At 39.1% G+C, this 24,548-nt stretch overlaps 1 protein-coding gene across 1 annotated transcript; it reads right to left on the bottom strand.

Annotated features, from left to right (window-relative positions):
- On the bottom strand, positions 1-24,534 carry TRMT11 (tRNA methyltransferase 11 homolog). The gene is made up of 13 exons (XM_058834498.1): positions 24,422-24,534; positions 22,845-22,910; positions 22,032-22,105; positions 20,733-20,814; positions 20,544-20,636; positions 19,347-19,481; positions 17,539-17,695; positions 12,902-12,982; positions 12,103-12,267; positions 10,653-10,725; positions 9,794-9,925; positions 6,348-6,468; positions 1-578 (listed from the first exon to the last, which is right to left on the bottom strand). Exons 1-13 carry the CDS (start codon positions 24,494-24,496, stop codon positions 447-449), a joined length of 1,386 nt encoding a protein of 461 aa, XP_058690481.1. The 5' UTR covers positions 24,497-24,534; the 3' UTR covers positions 1-446.
- Between the last annotated feature and the right edge of the window lie 14 nt (positions 24,535-24,548).

Here is a 24,548-nt window from a genome sequence, read left to right as displayed (position 1 = left end):
TCACGCCAACCTTGGTTTATTGTACATCATTTACAAAAAAAACCAAAACAAATTAAAATGATCTTAATCAGCAATCCTTGATCACCACCACGTGTTTTTAAAACAGCCAGATGTTCACAGTTTAAGAAGCCAAATAATACTACTACTTTCTTGTAAACGTTAATGGTGAAAGAACAATAATAATGGTTTTAGTCAATCATCATTAGTACTTGAAAGTACAAATATAAATTAAATAAGACTCAAAAAACTTGTACAATAAAATCTGCTATAAACAAAGCTAACTAAAAAGAACTGCTCCCAACCTGGGTTGTGGGTTTCATCTTGTTTTAAAATTAAAAGCAGTATTTATTTTTCTGAAGCATCCAAATGAATGCTCATATCCAGATGTCCTTACAAAGAAATGGTCTTCATTCTTTTCTCATTTTTTAATCTGTTTATATAATATTTTACTTCTGATTGTCCTTTTCTTCCTTGGCAATCCTCTTTGTCACACCACTGAAATACTTCTCACGGAAAGAATTGTGTCCCCTGTACGGCATATACTGACCATCCAACAAGTAAGAGTTCTCATCTTGATCCTGCATGGCATCAAAAGACAAACATTAGACTTGAGGGTAGTGTGTTCAGCACAAATTGCCACCACCCTGCCTCCAGCCTTTTTCAAACCATTACGTGTAAGGGTAAGGTAGTTCAGCTTTTGTTTTACGCTTCAATGGCACACAGTTAAGTCACTGAAAATATCTCGGCTGACATCACCAGAATCCCACTCGTACATGACCAAATGAGCACAGGTACCATGCGTCACACAGGTTACTTTCCATAAAAAATACTGTCAGGAGAATTCAGTCAGTAAGAGGTCTGTGTAAAGCAGGTACAAACAGAAGAGGAACACAAATGGCTAAAATGAGTTCCTGCAGTTACTAAAGCACATTCAGAGAATTCTTTTTTTCTGTGCAGCATTCTGAAAAGTATTTTCTGTGCAGTATTTCTGAAAGTTAAAGTTGACACAGTAAATCCCTACACATAATACCTATTTGACACCAGCCAAGAACACAGTTTAGAAAATTGGCCCACTGTATATACAAAGGTTTAGTTCATCATGTACTGTGGCTTTGTACAATTAAGATACTTGTCAGCTAACATTAGCAATGCTGTAACATAAACATTACATCAAACTTTAATCTGAGTGTTAAAGAAAACTGATGGCAACTTCTAAAAACAGTTTTATGCTTCTGAGTGATGTCAGTTTACTATTATGCTCAAAAGCAGGAAGGAACAGTGACAAGCAGCCTCACATAGAATAACTGAATGGCACAAGTAGAAAATAAAAACAAGCACACAACAGAACCAAGCCTCCACCACATGTTTCTTCTCTGTTTTTTTAACCAATGTAGTAACAGAGACATTGGTTCATTACTTTAAAACATATGGTTATTTGTTCATATTTGAAAATAATGTTGCCATGGAATGTTTTAGCATTAGTAGGAACTTGGAAGTAGATTTTAGTCAATATTTTCATATTACAAAAATATTACAATGAAAGGATGAACAGAATCCTAGCGGACAATCTCTCCCATCAGCTCTTTTGTAGCCTTCTCAGGTTGTTACCTACCAAGATCAACACCTCTCCTAGCTTCAGATACTATAACAAGCATTCTAAAAGAGTGAAAGAAAAGGCTTTTCATCAGAGCAAGACGCTTGTGTGCACGTAGAAGGGCCCTCTCCTGGACACAATGAGATATTGCTTTGAAGTAGGTCTCACCTGCTATGTCAGCAGACATCAGGAATGTGACACCAGCTTAAATTAACTTGCTAAATGCTCAGTGCCATGTAGATATCTACTGTGTAAAGCATGTACACCAGTAGCAGCAGCTCTATTTAAATACTGCACTGTTGGAAAATAGCAGAACAAAATGGCTTCAGGAAACCCAGTGCAGGTACTGTATTATCTATTGTCTTCTGGTCACTTGTGAGAGAGTGCCATCTCCATGACTATTCTCAGGCTGATAAACAACAGGCTTTTAACATGTTTTTGAAAAAAACGGAGATTACAAAATTGCCATAGACAGACAGGAAACAAGAGGGATTTAAGATGTACTCCTCTCACAGACAGCCTGTACCCACTTCTCTGGCCATTCTTTGGAAAAGAGCACTTTTTCTTCCCTTGAAATTCCAGGTCAGAAATCCTTCTTTGACATAAACATGTATTTTCATATCACTGGAATGTTTTAACAAGAATGCTATGTAATTCACTTATCTTGAGAAATGGATGGAATACCTGACCCTGAAGAATAATGATATATAGATCAAAAGTACTTCAAGATAAAAATGAATCCCCACAGCTTCTAGGAGGTCACAAATGTGTACAACATTCATCTTTATTCCATAGGAAACAAAATGCTGATCTGGGGAGAAGGAATGAAGAGGGAAACAACCCTCTCCTCTACTCCAAGCTGGTTAAGGCAAAGAGAGGATGCAGTGCATAAAAGAACAAACTTCAAGTAAAACACAGGTGTAATAGGGGCATCTGCATACACTGGATGGAAACAGGCTTGGTGCACCACTCCACAGCAGAATCTCCTCTCAAAAATCCAGGCCTCATCAAGAGCTCTGCAAACACTGCTCGCTAAATGAGAGATCTGCAGTCAGGCATGGATTTCTTAGGAAAGATTACAACGAAAGTTCCTGGCCCACATCGCAATAATTCCAGTTTAAGAGGTTCCATTCCCTACCTGTCACCTGTACAGGCATGACTGTCTAATAAAGATGGCAATTGCTTTAGAAACAAAACCAAAAAAAACCCAAACACCAACAAGAATGGCAACTGCTCCTTAAAACAGGGAAAAGAAAATAAGAAATCCTGAACCGCCTGAAGATACCAGTCACTATTGAGATTTACTAATTAAAGGAATTTTATAGGCAGCATGAGGACTGAACAAAGTAACTGAAATTCTTGGATTTTAGAGACTAAGGATTTCCAAACAAATCCTAACTTACAGTATTTTGTATCAAGAAGTTGAATGGCTACAATGTGAACACCAGGGATACACTTAATTTAACTCTACAGAGAAAATAACTTGCAAAAAAAAAAAGGTAGTAATTTATTTGCTCTAAAGACAACACTAAAATAAGTTGTAGAGATCTCAAATAATGAAGAGGTGGAAGAGAAGGGGATGCTGAATGATAACAAGAAAATTTTGTTTTTCTTTAAATCTTGGCAGATATTAAGTGACATTCTTGAGATTTTTATTCATCTGGAATGCCCCAGTTCAGCTTCAAGGTAATTACCCACATTTAGTTTTCCTTTTAAAAAAAGTCTTTTTAGCCTTATCACTACTTCTTACCACTCTACATCTGGTGCTGAACAGTAGCTATAGAAACCACTTGTACTGATGTTATACAGCTATAAACAAAAAGCCGTTAACAAATCAGGGACAGCAGGGCCGTATACCCAGGAACAGACACTGCTAAATTCAGTAGAAAAAATTCTACACCAGTAACAACTCTGGAGTGACCATGGAAATGCCTGACCCATTCAGCAGTGTGGGTCTGTGTGCCTGGTTCTTCATTGTCCCTTCCTGGACAATCATATGCTCTGAGTTTGTCCTTCAGTCAAGTTTTCTCTTACATCTTACTACGTAAGTTTTAGGCATCTCTCTTGGCATTAAAAAAGAGGGATGCCTCACAGGGAGGGAGAAACACAGGAATCTGGGCTGAGGTTGCAGCTGCCCCTGCCCTACCCACCCTGGGTTTTGAGGGGGACAGTGTGCAGACATGCTATGGGGGAAGCAAGAGAGAGAGTGTGTATTTTGGGATGAACGGGTGGAACAGTGGCAAAAGTTGTCTGAAATGGTAGTTAAAAAAACAAACAACTCCTCTGCTCATATTGTGCACATGCTGGAAAAGCCTATTCCCATCAACATTGAGTTGAAACTTTTTCCAGTTGGCACAATTTCACTGCAAACTTAAAAAGAACAGATTGGATGCTTACAAGACAGTAAGTTATGTACCAGGTTTGCAAGGTTTTTAATTCAACATATGATCTTCATGCTTATAATTTCTTATGATAGATTAATACTTCACCTAGACATACTCACTTTTTGCCTTCACTTTGGTCTCCTTTTCATTACAAAAAGTTCCAGTCAAATTGCAACACCAATTTCAGCAATTGACTGAATTAATCTCCAGTTAAGAGTTTATTTAAAGTGTCAATAGTGAAATCAAACTTTGCTGTGAAATCTGCAATTCCTTATTGGTGGCAAACACTGGGGAAACCAAAGAACTGTATAATAACAGTAACATGATTTGTAATACTTCTCAGCCATTTGCAAGTGCTGCACTAAGTTGAAGTAAAAGGCAACTGAGGGCCTGTTACAAACCAGTTTGGTAAAGCAGACAGGAACTGTCTGGAAAAATGAATATTTAGCATATCCATAAAAATTCACTCTTTCACTTAGGAAAAAGAAAAGCAGACAAAAGTGTAACTGTTGCATTTTATGGTCATATCTGCCGAGTTGGAAGTATCCAATTCAAAGGTTGCTCAGGATATGAATACAGGAAAAAACATGTTCCAGGTAAGGGACACTGGGGTGGGGAAATCTTAGACACCAAAATGAGGTCCTAAACCAAGCAGGCAGTTTCGATTCAACGCATTTTGCCCACTAGACAAGTTTTGCATCATCAGAAACCACACATGGGTTCTGGTATCTGTAAATTATCTAAAAGACATCTGGAATACTGAATGTTAAGCACTTGCACAGTCTTATCTAAGCAGCAAGCCTGACAACTAGTCTCAGGTGCTCAGAGCTAAGCATTTCCAGACATGAACCTGTCAAACTGTGAACTGAAGAACAGGTGACAAACTGAAGAGTAATAAATGACGCAAGTCTGTTTGCAGAAGGGTTGATGTATTTTTTAGGTTAGAATATCTTACCCTACAGCACTGGTAGCAATAAAACTGCTGTCAAAAACCTCCCTGAACACCCTGAGACGCACATGTCAAAAACTTTCATCATCTACCCTCCTGGCTTGCTACCGGTGAAGTTGGCAGCTCTGAGGCTGAACTCCACACAGAGTGTTTATAGAAGTTCAGGTGTTGCTTGAGAACTGCAGTCACCACAAGCATTATGAATGCAGCACTGAACCCCTGCTGTGTCATTAATGCAAGCACCACACAGACACAGCAGTCTGACTGCATCTCCTGCCATCTGAAACAGCTCTTCCAGCTGACAAGGAATGTACTAAAAACTCACTGAGTGCATTTGCATTAAGAATTTGCCTCACATGTGTTTTGTGGGAGCTGGGCTGGCTGGGATGGACAGGGGGTTGGCCTCGAATGATCACACAGGAGGCATCAGCTTAAGGCTGTGGGAAGCAGGATGCCCAGAGGGAAAACATCTAGCTAGGTTACAGTGAGAAGAACAGTATCATGGGAGTTATTATGCTAATGTTGTTGTTCTATATTAAGCAATGTTTCTAGTTCTTGTTTCTGACTGGTTGGGAACATATTACATATATGGTAGTTGTTCATTGGTTCATGGTTCTGTTACAAAGGTATTGTTATGTTCCCCCCATTTTAGGGTCGTCGAGGTTCCTCCCCTTACAGTGTATGCTTTCTGTCCCGTTGTTGTTCTCATTATTAAAGTTCTTTGTTTTTTGGAGATCCTCATACTACCCATCCCTATTTTAATTTTGCCATGCAACCCCGGCCAGACTGGTCTCGGTTTTGCAGAGCCAAATACAACAGTGTTTAGCAACTCTTTTAACAGTATTAAGTGAGAGAAGCAGCAAGAATGGAAGGGAGACCTGAATGCAATATTCCCTGGTCCCTCAGGAGAGGCACTTAGTGTGTCACAAAACAAAAACAGGAAAAAAAGCCAGTGTGCTTTGGTGCACTTGTTACAACTTCAATATTATTCCAAAAGCTAAAATGTACAACTCTAAAGATGGAGTAACAGAATTAAATAAAGTTTACCTATACTGCAAAGTCCACAAAGGTATTTAGTATTTACTTGGGCATCCAGATAGGCTTTGAAATCAATGGAATCTTGGGTACTAAGGCAAAGCCTCTGTGGATGGGATTCAGAAGTAACTGTAAGTTCAAAGATCTTTTTCACACTATCAAGGGACGTTCTCAGGATGAATAGTTTACCAAAAACCAAGAATAAAAAGGAAGAAACCAAAACCAGAACAGTCCCTTAAATCACTGCTCAATTTTACAAAAGCTCTAACTCTGATCATAAAAACCAAAGTGTGACAGAAACAGGGATCAAATGCTGAATAGCACGAACTTGTCACGAACGCAACAGCTACTATTTTACACAGTATGATCAAGAATTCAAGCTTACCTTGAATTCTTTCACCTTTTCCATGGTTATGAGGCGCCTTGATGTGTGGCTGGAAAGCATCTGCTCACAGTTGCTAATAAGTTTCAGGCACGGATGGCGGGGAATGATCTCTTCTGTGTATCTGGAAGAAATAATCATTCTTAGTGCCATAGGTTCATGAAGTGGAAGACCTGCATCTGAAACAAAATTCTTACAGACTCTTCACAAAAAGGTTCACAGTTGAAAGTTGTTATGCACTTAAACCTGATTAAATAAATTCAGATATTGCTGCTCCAGAGTTTTGACATCATATATTCCAATCATCTTGACATGCAGCGTGTAGCATAAATTAAAACCTCACAGTATAGGGACACTCCCCCCATTTTCTGCATGTAGTTAAATTACGTTAATGTATTTACACATGGGCCTGCCTGTATAATTTCAAGTAGAAAATATTTGTAGCTATGCAGGAATAATAACTTATCCAGTCAGAGCTGTGATTTTAAAAATATTTTCCACAGTCAACTTATACAAAGTTGCAGGAATAAGAGACTTTACTCTGGCTCCCTAAAAGGAGATAATTTCACTTCAATTTCAGATCTTATTAAGCCAGCTCTTATTAGATAGTAACATTCCTGAACTTCAAAATTTGGTATTACAAATCTAACTCATTATATAAAATTTATCTCATTATGAATTTCCTCATGGCAAAAAACCCCCCAAAAAATTCACCATCATTTAACATTAGAAAGGATTTAATTATAAGCCAACATTGCTACTACCTACAGACGCAAAAGTTACAGTGTTTTAAATGCCCCATCTCATAAGCATACTATTTTCTATATAAAAAGGGTTTTCTCTAAATTGCTTTCAATTCTTCTATTGCTCCAAATGCGGAAAGAGAAATTTAAAGATTTAAGAGCCTTGCATGGGACTAGAGCAGCAAAAAGTATTAACCTAGCTAGTATGATAAATAAGAGATATTCTTCCTATATACTGAAATATTGATCTTCCTATATACTGAAATATTGATCAGTCATTTATTCCTAGATTTTGTAATAAGCTTTCATATAATAGCTACTAAAAGATAACAGAGAAAATGGGTTCTGTTAGGTATGATTCTGTACAAAAAACCCACTCCTATGATTCTTCAATGTTTGGAGATTAACAGAAGTCAGACACTGAAACACAGAACTGAGCAACTTAATACCTATGACTTGAATTTAAACGGTACAAAGGAGGAGCTTTACATTTTTCCTGTAAAGATGTGGACTTTCTGATTGAAAGTAAAGGTGCTGGTCTGAATTAAAATAGGATCCATCTAGGTGCTGGTAGAAAACTTGGCATTTCTTAAGATAACAGAGAGCTGTTACACAAGTAACTCAATCCCAAATACAGATCTGCAAATAAGAAAAAACCTGAACATTACTGCCTCTTTTCTTTTTTCCAAAATTTCCAGACCACAAAACTATGTTTCAGTCACTTCTCATGTAGATACAAGTATCTGCTTCTGCTAGGTGAAGTCAGAACATGCTTCTGGGCAAAGGAGAATAAAATTAAGTCTCAACTGCTTTTTCTACTACACAAGACTTCTGATGCATCCAGTACCACCAAACTGTCTTTCCTTTACAAAGGTATGCACCTTGCCACAACATTTTAAAAGTTTCTTTCCATAATCATACAGAAGGCTGACTTAAATGGAATTAGAAGAATTTGGACTCAACAATGATTTCAATGTCTGATTGAAAGAGTAAACTCTGGAGGGAGATGCTATCTTGAAGAGGGAGAGATCACTATCACGTTGTTAAAAAGCCTTTTCTGTTAGCATTAATGAATATATTTCTACATTCTTTCAGATAAAACTCAAACATGTCAAGTAAGAAATACAGAAGCAATGATTTTAACAGACATGCAATTCAATATGGCTTTCCATATTAAATTCATAGGTTTCGGCTTTCATTTAAGGTAATTTAAGGTAATATACAAAGATCTCAAAAAATGAAACTCAGGGCAGGTGTTGCCTGAGATATTTGATAATAAAACGTGTTAATAGAAAGTATCTTCTCCCCACTTAATTGCTTTAATGCCCCATGTTCATTATTGCAGGTGAAAATAAAGTGACTATCCTACTATGCTATGCTAATTCTAGCAACTTTATGTTCAATTCATATTAATGCAATTTCATGTCATACTTGAAGGATTTCTGATGTACATTTGTGGGATGAAAAAATTCACTTTTTAAAAGGCAACTCAACTAGACCTCCCCAGAACAGCAACTAAAGTTGATCCTAAATATGCAGTTCCCAAGTTATCTGAAGTGAAACACTTTACACTGCTGTAGTGAGGAAGCATGCTTTCACAAAAATTCAGTGAGAAGAAAGAAAAACACTGGTATCTTGATGAACAAAATAAATTCAGTAATTCCAAAGAGATTTTACTGACATGAAAATTAGCTATAATACTATGAATGGCATTAATTGCTTTGTCTGTGAATTGTCTTATGAGAAAAAAGGCCAACAATTACCAATTTTATCATTTACTAAAAAATGCAAACTACTAAGTGCACTCATCTGTTACAGAAGCAGAATCAGAAATTACTTCTTTTGATTTCCAAATTTTCAAAACAGCATGAGATACACAGGACTATCAGAAGTCATTTCCATGGTGAAACCAGGGACATCACCCACATTATATAACATATGATTTGACTGTACATAGAAATATATGACACTGTGGAAACCACCCTCAGAGGTCATCTCTATCTGGAAGACACTTTGAAACAGCTACTGTACATCAACTCCTCACTTTGCAGTACAAACTCTTTATAAAAACAAATAAAAAAAAAAACCTCAAACCTAATCTAAGAGATGCTGAAATAAGGCATGCAAACAGCTGTTTTTCCTTATACACTCAGTTCTGATCCCAGGCTGCACTACTGAGCAGACAGGATCCCGCAGTCTCTGCTGGCCTCTCTCGTCTCTAACAGAGCTGCTCTCAGATAATTCCTGTCTCTCACTGCCATCTCTTGGTCACTTGACTTTTATTTCTTACAAGAAAGCTTTATCATTAGTGCCAAACCCCAAAGAACCAAGGATGATTTTTATACACCTCTACCAACTACTCTAGCAGAAACACATACTAATACCACTTGTTTCTACCGTCTTAGAAATCTATCTGCACCTTGAAACTCTAACTTCTTAAGCTTAAACCTCAACCCACTGGACATGCATTTACAATGATATGCAAAGGCATTTTCTGTTTGGTAATAGTCAGGAATTATCTCCATTCAAAAGCTCCATTACAAAACATGGTTTCCCTCATGGAATGTTTTAAAATACAAAGTCAGGGCATTACTCTTAAGTGCTGGTACTATGGAAGCTCCAGCTGTACTATGTCCCAAAGGAAAGCACAGTGAGAATGCAGCATCCATTCTGACACACAGCACAGCAGAAATCAACAATACATACTCAGGCCTGTATATGGGCAGCCAGTAAACCAGTCTTCCTCCCATCACCAGATACTCTGCCCCAAACTTCAAGAGGTCAAAAAAGATATCACTTAGGTGGTAACTGGATGAAACGAAGAAGTGATTTTCTGTGCTGAACAAAAAATGTACAAGTGTAAGCAAACACAAGAGGACAGGAAAACTTAAGATTTTAATAATAGTAATTAAAAAAAAAAATGTACTAAGCCACAAAAGCACCTTATGAGCTTTGCAAAGCTATCCAAGACAATCCATGAGTACAATTTCTACTATGAGGAATACAACTTCTCAAGTTCCCCCTTAACTATCTTCTTTGACTTCCACATGTATTAAAGATGAGTCCAAAGAACCACAGGTATGCTGGCAATAGTTATTTTGCACAGCAGCTTTCTAAAGGAATCAGAGTGAAAGTCAGAAGGAAAGGAAGGCCAGACAGTGGAGAAGCCATCTGAAAAGAAAGGAGCAGTTGAAAATGCAGAAGAAAAAAGTTTAAAGTAAAATTACAGGTATTCTGTTTTAGAACAATTTCGCAGTCTGCAGGGACCAAAGAGAACTTTCTGAGAAGGGGAAACACATGCTAATGGTGGTTCACAGAGGTGAGAAACAGGATTCAAAATCTGAACACACACAAAGGATAAAGAGGGAGAACAAAACCAAGAAGGTTTCAGGAAGTGACACAGTGGTTTTGCAAACAGAACAAAAAGGGGTTTTCTTCTTTAATTATAATTATTACCATTTTTTAACTTCTGACAGCCAACCAAGAAGTAATAAATATTCTAAAACTGCAACTGGGTTTCCATTAAGACATTTATATTCTACAACAGATGAGACAGCTTCCCTACCTTCTTTCAACAGACTTGACTGTTTCCTTTTGTGACCCCATTCTGCGAGGAGCTTCCCTGATACCATATGGTGCTAGACAAAGCAAAAGCAAAATGCAGAAATGAGACACTACCCTTTGTCAAAATAAAATACAATTACACCATACATACACAACAGTGCACAAACTGTGGCTTATACAAGGTTAAAAAAAAAAATTGAAGTCAGTCTTAAGTCAGTGTGAAGTGAAGTCTTAAAGTCAGTAAGAGAAATTTCTTAAAGATCTGTTGAAAGTTTCTTACTCCAAAAAGTTACTTTAAAACTGTTTCAAGGAAATCCCTTTAGCTGTAAGAGCTTCTAGCAGCCTACACGTTTGCTACATGACAAAGGACAATGCTGTGTTTTTTGTTGAAAGATATTCCTTAGATTTCCAACATGTGATAAATAATCCCATCTTTTCTTGTTTGACAGGCATGAATATGTCCCATAGCACTTAACTAACCTTTTTCAAAATGAAATTAAGTACATCAGAATTTCTTGTCAGCACATTACACAAATGGTAATTCTCACACATAAGGAGAAACAGAGGTTTTTCCTCATACATTTTTTGCACATTTCTAATAGCATAACATACTTACTTCATGTTCAAAAAATCTAAGTTTGTGAGACTTGTTTCAGCATCATGGAAGCACCAATGTAACCACTGCAGGAGTTTTACAAATGGTTTCACGCTCAGTTCTAAGTCCATGTTAATATTCTACACTGTCTTGTTGCCGAACAGGCCAAATAAAAATTAGCAATTGACCCCCCCAAAAAAGTCACTTAATTATTCTTAATTAATATGAACACGTCATTGTAAAAGCCAGCTTGAGATCAGAAATTGCTGTATCAAGGTCTTTCATTTACCCCCATGGTTTCTTTTCCCTCTCATACAAGACAAATGGTGTTTAGTAAATAGGTTTCTAAAAAAGCAGATCCTTTCAAACTGTTCCTGCTTCCAGTAGTGAAGTGCACTGGAAACACATTAAAATTTCTCTTTGGAAGCACTACATTAAGCACTTAACACGAGTCTCCAGACATCCATCAGAGATGCATGGCAGATTCCAATGTGCTGCCAACAGCCATACAGACCATTCTGATAAGAAGTCTCTATGCATCAATCACGTTATGCTTTTACTGAAGGAGACCTCTTCAAAGGATGATTTTCAGCCATATTGATTTCTGCTGGTGAACATAGCATTCTTTCCATGGAAAAAGTGTCATTCCCAGCTTTGTTACACATTAATAACTATCCTTAAAATAAATGCAGAGATGTCAAATGCAGGTCCAATTCCCATACTGCTGCTCCAAACAATCATCTTTGGAAACATGGAAGCTGCAGACCTGAGCACTTGTCCAGATATTTAATCAATGTACACAGACAATAATGTTTTAGTCACTGTTTTCAGGCAACAAAAGGCAGTAAAAACTTACGGTCTGTAATGATTGCATCAAACAACATCCCTTTTCTCCATATTGGTCTTGAAGAATCAGCAACGAGTGCATCGAGGTAGTATTTCTCTAAACCATACTGTCGGAGATTAGCTCTGATATTTTCATCTGGCCCTCTCCATTTCTGGTTCTTTCTGCTTGCCTTGCCTGGGAGGGGAAGGGAAATGGAAATGGGAAAAAAGAGTATTCTCAACAAGAAACTATTATATAAGAAAAGCTTTCATACACTCTACCATTTAAATTAAAGGAAAATAATCAAATATCACCAAAAAAACCTTTCAAAAGTACTTGCAATAAACTTCATAAGTAGTAAGAAAAAAAAATACATGAGAACAGTTCTGCTGCACCATCTACATAGAATGTCAAAGAACACATTTACAAAAATGTTGGTTTTCAAGATGCTCTCTCCACCCCCCAGTCACAACCCTGTCCACTAGGTTGAATATAATTCGCCTATTTGCAGAGAACTAAGAATTAGATTAGGGTTCCTGGGTTAGGTTTTGAGGAGCTTCCCACATCATAGGTTAAAACAGCACACAGCTGTGGTAATTATTATTTGGAACTTTGTTTTTGTCTTCATTATTCTTTTTCAAAAATATTTCTGCCTTAAAAATATTATCTTAACTAGCATACATGTAAATTGGTGAATAAAGCTATGCATGACCAAATAAATTCTGCCAAGATTAATGCTGCTTTAAAATGCACTAAATATTATCTGCTACATCAGTATTCTTAAATTCCAGAGGGTAAGATTTCAGTGGCTTCAAAACATGTAACATACCTAATCCATGGATTGTGTTGTAATCTATATCAGTACCACACACATATGCCCCAAAATGTGCTGAGGAGATTAGAAGGCCACCTAGAATGGGGAGAAAAGAGGAAAAGTATAAACTTCTGTCATAAATGTCACCTGTGTTAGGATTTTTTTCCTCAGGAACTTCAGGAGCCTACACCAGCATCACACTAGACCCAAGGAAAAGAAAAAAAAACAACAAAACAAGCACTAAAACAGGAAGTAAAACTATCAACCAGTTAGAATTACTATGTAATTATAATCAGACAAAATAGCACCAAGTCCTTTGTCTGCTCTACATGATTTTCCTTCTCTTGCTATGCCCTGCATCACTCCTCATCTCTGGAGACTGTTCAGGAGTTTTGTTTATGCCTTTCTGTATTTTAAGCAGCAAGATCCTTTTATCATTACATGAACCAAAATTTTGATTCTACTTTGCAAGGAGCAGAATTTCAAACTGTTGTCAAACACTTGGAAAAATCATCACCAAACAAATGGCAGTTCTACTGCGTCTGTTCTCAAAGACAGTTTCTTTAACAGTGTCTAAAAAATCAGACTTCTATAAGACGGCTATTCCCATCTTGTAATTAACAATGGTCAAGAGCCTTACAAATATAAATATCTCCAATGTAAATATAAATACCTAAAAAGTTTCTGTAATTGTTCTCAAGTGTGAAAACTACATACAAATGCTGTCTTGTGAGTAGGCTGCCACCTATTTTGTCAGTAGTTTTGCCAATGTACTTATTCTGTAATAAAATCAGTTTTTCTAATTACTGCTATTGCAACCTGCCTTCCTAATTAAAAAAGAAAAGAACACTCTAAAAAAAAAAAGTGTGATTTCCCCTTGAAACTGACCACAGCTGAACAGCCCACAGAAAAGAATAAATGACATTAACTTTTTAAGAGCTTCCAAATGAAGTAATGGACAGACTGCAGGAGATGAACAGATACCTGTGTGGCCAAGTTATTAATAAAGAGGTCTGCGGCTACCAGAATGGTTTAGAGCAGAACAAGAACTGAGAACAAGGCTGTGAACCCCACTGATGTCAACAGTCCTGCTAAATGAAGAGAATGACTGCTGCAGGATGAAGGGCTGACAATGCACAAGCTGGCTGGGGGGTGACACCAGTTCCCCCATTCACCAGGAGAGAGGAAAGAACTATCTCAGGTGGCTGCACGGTCCTGAGCCAACCACTCAGCACCAGCAAATCCCTAATGTGGTCTGTGTGCACCAGACAACTTCTGCACCATATGGTAACAAACTCTACCAAAACTAAAGGTGAGCAAGAACAAAAAAAACTTTTAAAATTCCTCTGTTTTTTCTTGTGAAATGGATCAGGGAAAAACAAGGTTACTCACCCCAAAGGAATCACCCATTTCCCTTCTTGGTTGCAATCCCTCAGAACAGATGGGCAGTACATCCAGAGGGTCAAGACAAATTTAGCTAGCCCTGACCCCAAGTATGGCATACCACCCAGTCCTACAAAAAAAGTAAGAAGAGAGTCCTTTGCCCATCTAAGAATATTTTTAATCACAGGCAAAAAAAAAAAAAGCTTGGAAATCATGATTTTACAGCTTTTAATAAATCTCAGCTTGTACTAGTTCAATTGTGTTCCTGCAGAAGGTGCATGGATACTTACATACTCTTATGGCCAGCCCTTTGATTATGAAACAGAAACAGACACAGACAAAGGGTTAATCAGGGAATCACTCTGTCCCTGGTGACTTGTAGCAGAATGATGATGGCACAGAGCTTCATGCCTTCCTATCATACATTGTTCCTCCACCCCTTCATCACAGATGAGGTTTGGTCCTCCAGGATGTCCAAGAAAAACATCCTGCCATTTGCAACTATGCAGTATTACAAGTATCTTCTAAAGGAACAATCAAAAAGATTACTGAGATAACCTGAACTGTCTAAGAGGAAGCACAAAACATTCATGTAAAAGACTGGATTTATTCTTCTAGAAGGTTCCAGGTTTCCTTCTGCCCAACACTGAGGAAAGAATATCAAAACATGGATGGAAGTTAAAAACACAGCCTTGGCCATTCCAATTCTACTCGACAATAAAAAGGGGTTATCAAGTCTTCAAAAAGTCCGTCTGGTCACAGAGCACTTCGTAGTCCAAGGAAAAATACCAGTTGTCCATTCTTACACTAACGTGAAAGACCTGTGATTTGGCTTATGCAGCAAAAACCAATTTGCAACAAGCAAGAACCATTTTGCAAGGCCATTCTGGTTTGGTACTCTTCACTTTTTCAATGTAAAAAATCAGGCAAAAACACTGCAGTTCTTCAAAATGCTCCTCAGACCCTGAATATATATTTTTCCAAACCAATAAGCTCAAAATCACTGTGTCACTCTCAACTCCAAACCACTTCCCAGAAACTCCAGTGACAGGGCACTGTTGTACTGACAAACTTGAAAATCTTCTGAAGGTCCCCAAGAGACAATCGAAATTCCTAGGGTTTACTCAATAGAAGTGCAAAAGCCACTGTTATTTAGTCATGAATACATTCTACTGACAAATGGCATGCCACACAGTATCTCCAGTGTCCCCTTTAATCTCTAGCCTTTATATTACAAATATCTAGCAAAAAAATTAAAATTGTAATTCAAATTACTAGGCAATTTGGGAAGAATTTTGTTTATGTTACCTTTTAAACTGAAACACAACATTTACCTTGAATTTCTATAGCTTCATAATTTTTATGTGATTTTTCTACTTCTGTCTTTACCCTTCCTTTTTATTTTTCTTCAATTTTCACTCCCAAGAGAAAGAATGCTCTCAAGACACTTTATTTTGTGGTTTAAGTTAGCAGGTTTTATAGTAAGACAAAAAGCCATAGACACCAAAATGAAAACAACTGCTAAGAGGTAAGTAGAGAAATTTCCTGAACCTTTTAAAGGACAAGCACAAGAAAGAGGAGAAAATTTTGTAAGATATTACTATGCATGAAAAAATCAGGTCCTACATGAACAAAATTTTACACAAAAGGAGAGTTCACCAAACCTTTTGTTTCTGTAAATATTATACCCATGCTCTTTTTCTATGGCACAGAGAAGACATGCTAATACGAATTTATCCTACTAGAGACCCTACCAGTGTAGCCTTCTCTCTCCCTAACTTCTCTGCAGAGATTTTTCTTCATCTCCCCATTACTGTAAGTATTTTTAAATCTATGCATTTCACATGTGGACACCATGATAAAAGTTCAGCAAGTTAAACTCAAGTCAGCAGTGCCCTGGCAGCCAGGAGGGCCAACCCTGCCCTGGGGACATCAGGCACAGCATGGCCAGCTGGGCAAGGGAGGGGATTGTCCTGATCTGCTCTGAGCTGGGGCAGCCTCACCTCCAGTGCTGGCGCAGTTCTGGATGCCACATGTAAGAAGGGTACTGAGAGTGTCCAAAGAAGGGGAACAAAGAGAGTGAAGAGCCTTGAGGGGAAGCTGTATGAGGAGCAGCTGAGGACATTTGGTCAGCCTGGAGAAGGGGAGATTGAGGGGGGACCACAGTGCAATTTACAGCTTCCTTGTCAGGGGAACAGGAGGGGCAGGCACTGATCTCTTCTCTGTAGTGACAGTGATAGGACCCAAGGGAATGGCCTGAAGTTCTGTCTGGGGAGTTTTGGGCTGGACATCACAAAAAGGTTCTTCACCCAGAGGGTGGCTGGGCATTGGAATAGGCTCCCCAGGAAAGTGGTCACAACACCAAGCCTGACAGAGTTCAAGAAACATTTGGACAACACTCTCATGCACATGGTGTGACTCTTGGGGCATCCTGTGCAGGGCCAGGAGTTGGACTCTGATGATCTTTGTGAGTTCTTTCCAACTCAGGATACTCTACAATTCTATGGTTCTAGGTCAGAAACACAGCCTTTGCTACATGTTTGAAGATATTACTATAGGTAGCTTAACACAATATACTCTGCTATAATTATATGGCACCAGCTAACACAACAGATCAGCTATTTCATGTACAGCGGAGTTTCCCTGAGGCAAAAAGTACTTCTATGCCACGCACAGCAATATGTGGAATAGAAGCTCCCCCTCCTGGCTAAGGTAAGGAAAGTTCAGCTGAGGAAGGGTACCTGTGTGAGCCGTAGTATCCTGAAGACAGGCTGTAGGGGCACAACAAAGCAGCACTCTATGAGGAACACTATGACCTCCCTATTGTTATGTTGTCTTGTATGATCAGAAGTGCCCTCAGCATGCCCCTAAAGGGCCAGCTCCAAAATGCTGATCTTTGTCATGTCCTGAAAGTGACTGAAGGAAATGCTTAGCCAAATTCCAATTTTTGGTCACTTTGATCTTAGGCAGACCATGACACACAAGGATTGGTGTTTAGGCCATGTGGCATAAAACACAACAGTGAAGACACACTTTTTAAAAGCACAAAATAAACTGCTAACATCACTGGAAGTTGGTCTCCTTCCCCCAAAATCCCTTTCAGGTTAACAAACCATTAATTTTATGAACACCATTTTGCCCTTTGTACAATCTCAAATATCAGCTGGGCACCAGAAGTCATGACACCAGGTTAAAGAGTGGTGCAAGCACTGACACAATCTTCCAGTTTTTCCCACCAGCTGAAAAAAAAAAAATATATATATGTATACCTGTTCCAACAAAAGGATCATATACAATGTCATTGGGTTTTACTCTCCCGTGGTTTGCCATGATGAAAGACAGGCAGGCATCCATGCTCGTATTTCCAATAAAATGTCTCTTCTTTACACTGTAGGATTCAATGAGTTCTCTTTGGCCATCTGCAATCTGTTGAAACATTTAAAACCCTGTCAGGTCCTGGATACAAGATATAAACAGATATGCTAACAGACTTGCTAAGTGACACCATCCAAAACCAGGTAACTTCACTTCATAACACATCACCTTGCTTTCTGATGTCTGAAAATATGACAGACTTCTTTCCAAGCAACAGATATCTTGGTTCAACACCTGGGTAAATTCTTCAAGACAGGGGTTAAAAATGCACAAACATTTTAGAGATAAAATTCTTTCAAAGAAATTACAACTAGAGTAACTCTGCTATTATTCTAAGCATCAGAAAAACAATTCTTAGCAACTCAGAGTTAAAAGGATTTTAAAAAAAACGAGGATTAGAAAAGCACATTAACATAAGCATTCACACACATGGACACTTAAGGTCATATAGAATTTCTTTTCTTTTCTTTTGATCTCTTCTGGAGTGGGCATTTCTGTCCCACTCAAAATCTAAATTTAGGACAGCGTTGACAGATGAAAATTTAAGGGAAAAGCAAGCAAAGACCAAACACTAGCATTTTTACATCAGACTTCCAAAGTATGTTGGAGAAGACCAAAGCAACCTGGAACGAAACACATTCAAACACTATCCCCCCACCTCTGCTCAGCATCAGTCTTACTGGGTTAAGAAAATACACCTGCCTATTTTTTCAGCCTGGTTTAGTCATTTTTAAACACTTCAGGAATTCACCACAGATGGGACAACAGCTGCAATGTTTTCCAGCATTGCCACAACCCAGGCTGCTTGCACATTAATCACGGAAATGGGGAATATTCGCAGGCCCCAATAGATCACATGAATCTCTAACTTCTCTGTACACAAGCCACTGACTATAGCTACGAAACCTCTGCAGTGGCTCTCCCTCTCTCCAGCTGCCCTTGACCCAGGACACTGCAAGCACATATTCCTATCAGTGGCTAGTGTCATTCTGGGAGATATCCTTTGAGGAGACACGTTTTTCTCACAAAAACATAAAAGACTAGATGAAATTTCCTCAGGACAGCCTAATAATGCAGGAGGTTTAGAGTGCATATGGACAGCAGGCAAGAACATTTGTAGTGAAGACCACAGAAGGCAGGGTCCAGACAGTTTTTGTACTTGGTTCCTTCTGCGCTGTCGGTGTTCCCTCAGGCTGGACTCACTGATGTCCAAAGCCTCAGGGATCAGTCTGCACCTTTCCATGGCATGGAGATGCCTGCCAGGATCACCTGGAGCACTTAAAGAATGCTCCAGTGAGGCTGATGCCACTCAGCAGGGCCACAAGCCATCTACAGTTCTGTACATCTTTCTATGTGTTTGAAACAGGTGCTTTCAGCTGCAGCTAGGTCCAAAAAGATGTAACACACCACCCCAGCTGCGCAATCTCACTGCTGTGCTGAGTTCTCTCAGTGGATGGCAAGACAAAGGTGTGTTTCCAGATAAAACTTCTTTTTTTCCACCTCTGAATTGTTAAGTAAATCCACTTTTTCCTAGTCACAGTAAGGACTCCCAAGACTTGCTTCAGAGTATTATGCAATGACAAATTGAGACAATTGTAATTTCTGCTTTTATCAAAAGCCAAAACACTTTTTACATTTAAACTGAAGTACACTCTCCTGAAAATACAAGCTGGTAAGAACTGAAGCAAACATGCTCACGCACCCATCTACCAAAATACAGGTGAATGGGCTCTTCTGGAACATCATTTGGGTTCATTCCATAATCTTCCAAAATCCAAAAGATGTGTTCCGGATTCTTTAAATTTACTTTTCCTTTGAATGGCAGAAATTCAAGGGCCTATACAATAAAGAAAAACAGAGTAAAAAATAAACAGGGTCAATTCTTTTTTTTAAACAGGTACCTTCCCTCCCTCGAAGAAAAACAAAAAACCAAAAACCAACCAAACAAAAAAACCAGCAAAAAAGCAAACAAACAATGATTTCACTTGTGAGAAATAGTACATTAGTATTAAAAAGTTCATTCAATTTTCACTGGAGTTTTGAAATGCCTTTCTTCTAAACAAAGATAGCTCAAGTTATTAAGGATTAAAAATTGGGAACCATAATACTTCTTATTAACTGAACAGAACTCAGCTTCAGAAAAAATTAACTGTGCATATTAATTATGCAATTTTCAAGTTATAAAAACAACACTGATGATGAACAATGGGATGTGAAATTTCAGTGGTGTGCAGCTACAGCAGTTTACATACTTATCATTATTTTATGTACACAAAACCTGAACAAACAGGAAAAAATAGCTACTTTTAATGCAGATAATTTCAGTCTCTGTAAATGAAGTAAATTGAATAAATAGCTGCCAAAATAGAATGTAGAAGAGGAGTAAAACAGTAATTTGGAAAAAACTCCTAAATTAACTACTCATATAGTCAGGAGGAGAGCACAAGTACAGACAAGAACATGTTGACAGAACAGGAGACCAGCACACAATCCACAGCTTGCAGCTGAAGTCACTTGTTCCACATTCTGCAACAATAAAACCCTAATAAGGAGACCAAGTAACAGATTTTCCAAGAATCTAGCACCTGACTCTTGCTATTTGAATCTTACAGTTTTCAGCAATAAGCTTCAGTTTTCCCAGCACACTGGTCTGAAATCAGCAGTGGGATTTGTTTGGCTTTGTATATGCCTTAAACAGGTGGTTTATAGGAGGAAAAAAAGAAAAGTCGTGAACTTTGAGAGAATATTAATTCAGACACAAAAATCTCATTTAGACCTGATAAGACATAAGCCATAAACTTCCTTAAGATCTTGAAGAAACTTAAATACACATATAGCATGGAGTAAAAACAACATTAACAGATTAAACTAAATAAAGATGTCTTAACTATTTACTTACATCAATCTTTTTTATTTTCTGTGCTTGGGTCAGTGTTTTATTAAATGTATGAATATGTACTTTGTAAGTAGAGTCTGACTGTAGATATGGAAGCTGAAAAAAAAAGGCAAAGACACTCTAATTAGTACAGATGCAGTGCTATTCAGTGGGCTTAAGCAACCATATTATCCAGATTCTTTTTATGTATACCATCTTCTCTGTTGGATAGTTCTTCAAAGATGCATAGAGCTCCCCTGCAGATCTTCCATGGCCCCACAGTTCAAATATAGACCTGAAATTACAAAGTTTTTGAGAGTGCAGTCACACTAAGCAAGGAAAATTACTTACTTATTCCTTTTAACCTACTTGGCCAATGTATTTAAGCTTTACTTCATGCAGTATTAAAGTGTGGCATTTAATTCTCAACAAATGTTTTAATTTTTGTTGTAACAAGTATTTTTAATCCTAGGCTGATATTTGACTGATGCTTTTCTTTGTTTGGTAACATACCAAAAGCTTCAGAGCTTTTCATATTGATTAGCTGCGCAATGGAGGTACTCCAGTGATCTTATTCTAAAACTAACAGATCTCCCCACAACCACTAGTAGGACAGAAAAATAAGCCATGGGCTAGTTATGATTTGCACATAGAACTAGCATACCTCAGCTGAGAGTGCACGGTGTGCAGAACATCTGCAAGCTGTTTTGTCACATTTTACTCCCTTAGCTGCCCGCAGCTGCTTTTTTAAGGGCAGCACTCCATTCTTTAGGCAAGAGTGGAGAGCCCAAGTCATTGGAGGTAAAACTGAACACCTGAAACAATAAGCACTCAACAGGGACAGTGCAACACTCTGCAGAGGGGCCCAAGCTCTGAAGAACACAACACAGACACCACAAATTTAGTATGGTCAGAGAGACATAACATACCTATGCTGCTTCTCATCCTGAACCATACTTCAAGGCCTCGCTCACGTGCCTCTCTGGAAAGCATGCTATTCAGACACCTCTAAAAAGGACCAGCTGGAGCAATCACACTCCAGCATATTCCTGTGCTCTTGAATTTCCCAGAAGGGACCTCTGCTGCAGGAGTTGGGGCTGAAGGCTCAGGTGCCAGCACTGAGGGAGGGTGATGCAACATTTCCCTTCCAAACATGATTGTCAGTTTTCACGTATCACTGGTTTTATCTTTCAATTCTATACGTATTTTAGAACAAGCCACTAACTCAACATTATACCAGGCACATAAAACATGAGTGACACTACAAGTACTGTCTCTGGAGTGAAGAACACCATTTCATGACCCTGAATTGATCATACACTGAGTAAAGAGGATGGGCATGCTACATACACTCAGTCCTACCGGAGTCCTGCAGGCTCCAGTAACACCTTCTCAATTTTGGAGGGAATCAGAGACTCTTTATTTTAGAATTCCATACAAAATTGATATTTGCTACAATATAACAAAATCTCACAGCTTATGTCATTATTTACAAGATTTTTCATCTCTTACTTTGCACATACTGTCCGCTTCATTAGTCCCCTTGCCATCTCTTCTGAAGGAATATTGAGAATCCAAAATGGAGACTGCAATCAAGAGAAGGTAAGTGATGCAAATACCTAGCTGGAGGATGTCACATGAATTACACAACTACACGGTTTTGTTCTATAAAAACAGAACATGCATACTGAAGATCAAAAAAATTAATAAAAAATAAATCTAATAACTTTAATCATACAGAGGATGTGGGGATAAAATAATTGATTGGAGACAAAACTGTTTACTTAGTTTGAATGTCTGAGGAATTGTTATGTATTTATTTTTTCCAATATAACTGACTTGATAAAATATTGTTCACACTTCTCTTGATTACTCATCTGCTAAAGACTGGAAACAGTTTGTTACTCACAAGCAGTAACTAAATCCCAACTACATTCTCTCACCAAGCACTGAGACCAGAATCATACGGTTTCCTCGCTGCACCCCTCCTCTGCCTCTTTGATTTACAGGCAAACAACAACTTTCAAACTGCTGTTGAGCGCTTTCAGTGTTTAGACATTCTAAAAAGCAAGGAGAGCCTCCCAGCAGATGGCAGTGCTTCTTTTCATGCTGGTAAGAGAAGACATCCTGAGGTGCATTTTGTGCATCTTTTTTTTCAGTTCTGAGTTTTCACTGAAATTGAGAAATCCTGAGTTTTGGGAAGATTCCCGATTTTCCTATGAAACTTCAATATTTATTTAGCTGCCTACATTTAACAGAAATACTGTAAAGAACATAGTTGCATACCATACACACACTCAAGTAAAATATTTGGTCCTTGCTTACATTTACACGTATTTCCTGCTCACCACTGAATTGTCCACCACAAAGGGAGAGCAATGATGTTATTTCCTAAAGTGAAAACATAAAGGTGAGGCTTTAGAATCATTAACTAATGTTATGAGAAGAGGAAGAGGGATTCTAATGCAGATGGTGGATAGGGCAGAAGTTCACAAGTAAATTCAGACTATAAGTATTGTTCAGGAACTAAAAATTAAGACTTCTATGCCATAAAAACAAATTTCTCAAATTTCATTGGCAAATGTCAGGAAAATTTCAGTAATCAAACCCCACCGTTTCACATTTTCTCCTTCACTATAATCTTTACTGTTCAATCCTATACTCTCACAATGACATTTACCTTACAATATTATCCACTCTCTTCTTAAAATATTTTTCGGACTAGTTCACATAAAAGTGATGTTTCACTAGTAAGACTGACCCAGGGCTAGGATCAGCAGATCATCTGGCTAAAAAGTCTGTCCTTGCTTGTTTCATTAAGTTGTTGACAAATCATGTCCCTAACACAGCTCATTACAAAACCAAACAAGCTGAGCAGTCACCAAAATACAAGAAATGAGAAATGGTTCTACTTTCTTCAAGAGCCATATCAACCAAGTGCCACCAAAACCTTGGTGATAAAAAGAAAAACTTTCTATGTTACATATGCATAATTCTTTTACGATGATAAAATGACCTTGCTTAAAGAAAACGCGGGTTGATCATAAGTACATAAACCCAGGTGTCAGTCCCACAGAGCAAATAAGAAAAAGCAATGCACAGAAGAAAACGCTAATGAAAACAAGGGAAATAGATTATTCAAGACACATTGAACATTTGGTAACATGTAAGAGTCCAAGCGATGAGGGAACATCACCCCTTGGAACAGACCAAGGCACTGAGTGCCACATCCAGTGTCTCCTTGGACACTGCAGGGACAGTATAGCTCCCTGGGCAGTCAGTCCATCGGGAGAGGCCCTGCCGTGTGCCCAGGGCAGCACCAGCCATTCCTGCACCCAGGGCACGCCGGCGGGATCTGACGCCTAACAAAACTCTCAGTGGGCTTAAACTCTTAAGCCCACTTAACTTTAAAGGAACTTTAAAAGTCACCAAAGCCAAAAACTTGAAAGCATTTTTGTAACCCCAGTTTCCGCTTCTCGCGTGGCGCCCCGGGTACTCTGCTGGCAACCTCTCCTAGCGCCAGAGGCTCTGGAAAAGCGAGCGGCAATGAAAGTGCTCCCTTAAAGCCACCACGCGGAGGCTCTCCGTGAGCCTGGACCAGGAGGCGGAAGAGGGAACCCTACGCCTGAGGGTCCCTTCCTACAGAACGCGGGGAGCGGCGAGGGAAGGGGCGCCGGGCGCTCCGAGCCCCCGGCTCTCCCGAAGGGAGGGAGGAGACCGCCGCCGGAGCCCGGCTCCCCCGGGGAAGGGCTGTCCGGGAGCGCCCGGAGGAGACGCGAGGCGAGGGGAGGACAGCGCTTCACACGGCCCCGATTTCCATCCCGATCCCAGATCTTGCCGCGGTCGCGGTCGCGGTCGCGGTCGCGGTCGCGGTCCCGGTCCCGGCCCCGCGCAGCGCTCACCGGCAGGCGGAACTCGAGGTGCTCCTGCGCCAGCAGCAGCAAATAGCGCCGCAGCGCCGGAGCCGCCAGCGCCATGTCCGGCCATCCCCCGCCTCCCGCATGCGCCGCCGGCAGGGAAGGGCGGGAG

Source organism: Poecile atricapillus, chromosome 3 (assembly GCF_030490865.1).
Source record: "Poecile atricapillus isolate bPoeAtr1 chromosome 3, bPoeAtr1.hap1, whole genome shotgun sequence".
NCBI classification, from domain to species: Eukaryota; Metazoa; Chordata; class Aves; order Passeriformes; family Paridae; genus Poecile; species Poecile atricapillus.
The sequence above is the reverse complement of the archived record's forward strand: the minus strand, read 5'-3'. Positions and strand labels throughout refer to the sequence as shown.

Bases quoted from the DNA above. Each gene is read 5' to 3' on its own strand.
- TRMT11 (XM_058834498.1), bottom strand. From the start codon at position 24,496: ATGGCGCTGGCGGCTCCGGCGCTGCGGCGCTATTTGCTGCTGCTGGCG. The intron at 20,815-22,031 runs GTAAGAGATGAA...TTGTAATTTCAG, and splicing joins AAGCGGACAGTATGTGCAAA to GTCTATATTTGAACTGTGGG. The intron at 17,696-19,346 runs GTGCGTGAGCAT...ATGTTTCAACAG, and splicing joins ACCTGTATTTTGGTAGATGG to ATTGCAGATGGCCAAAGAGA.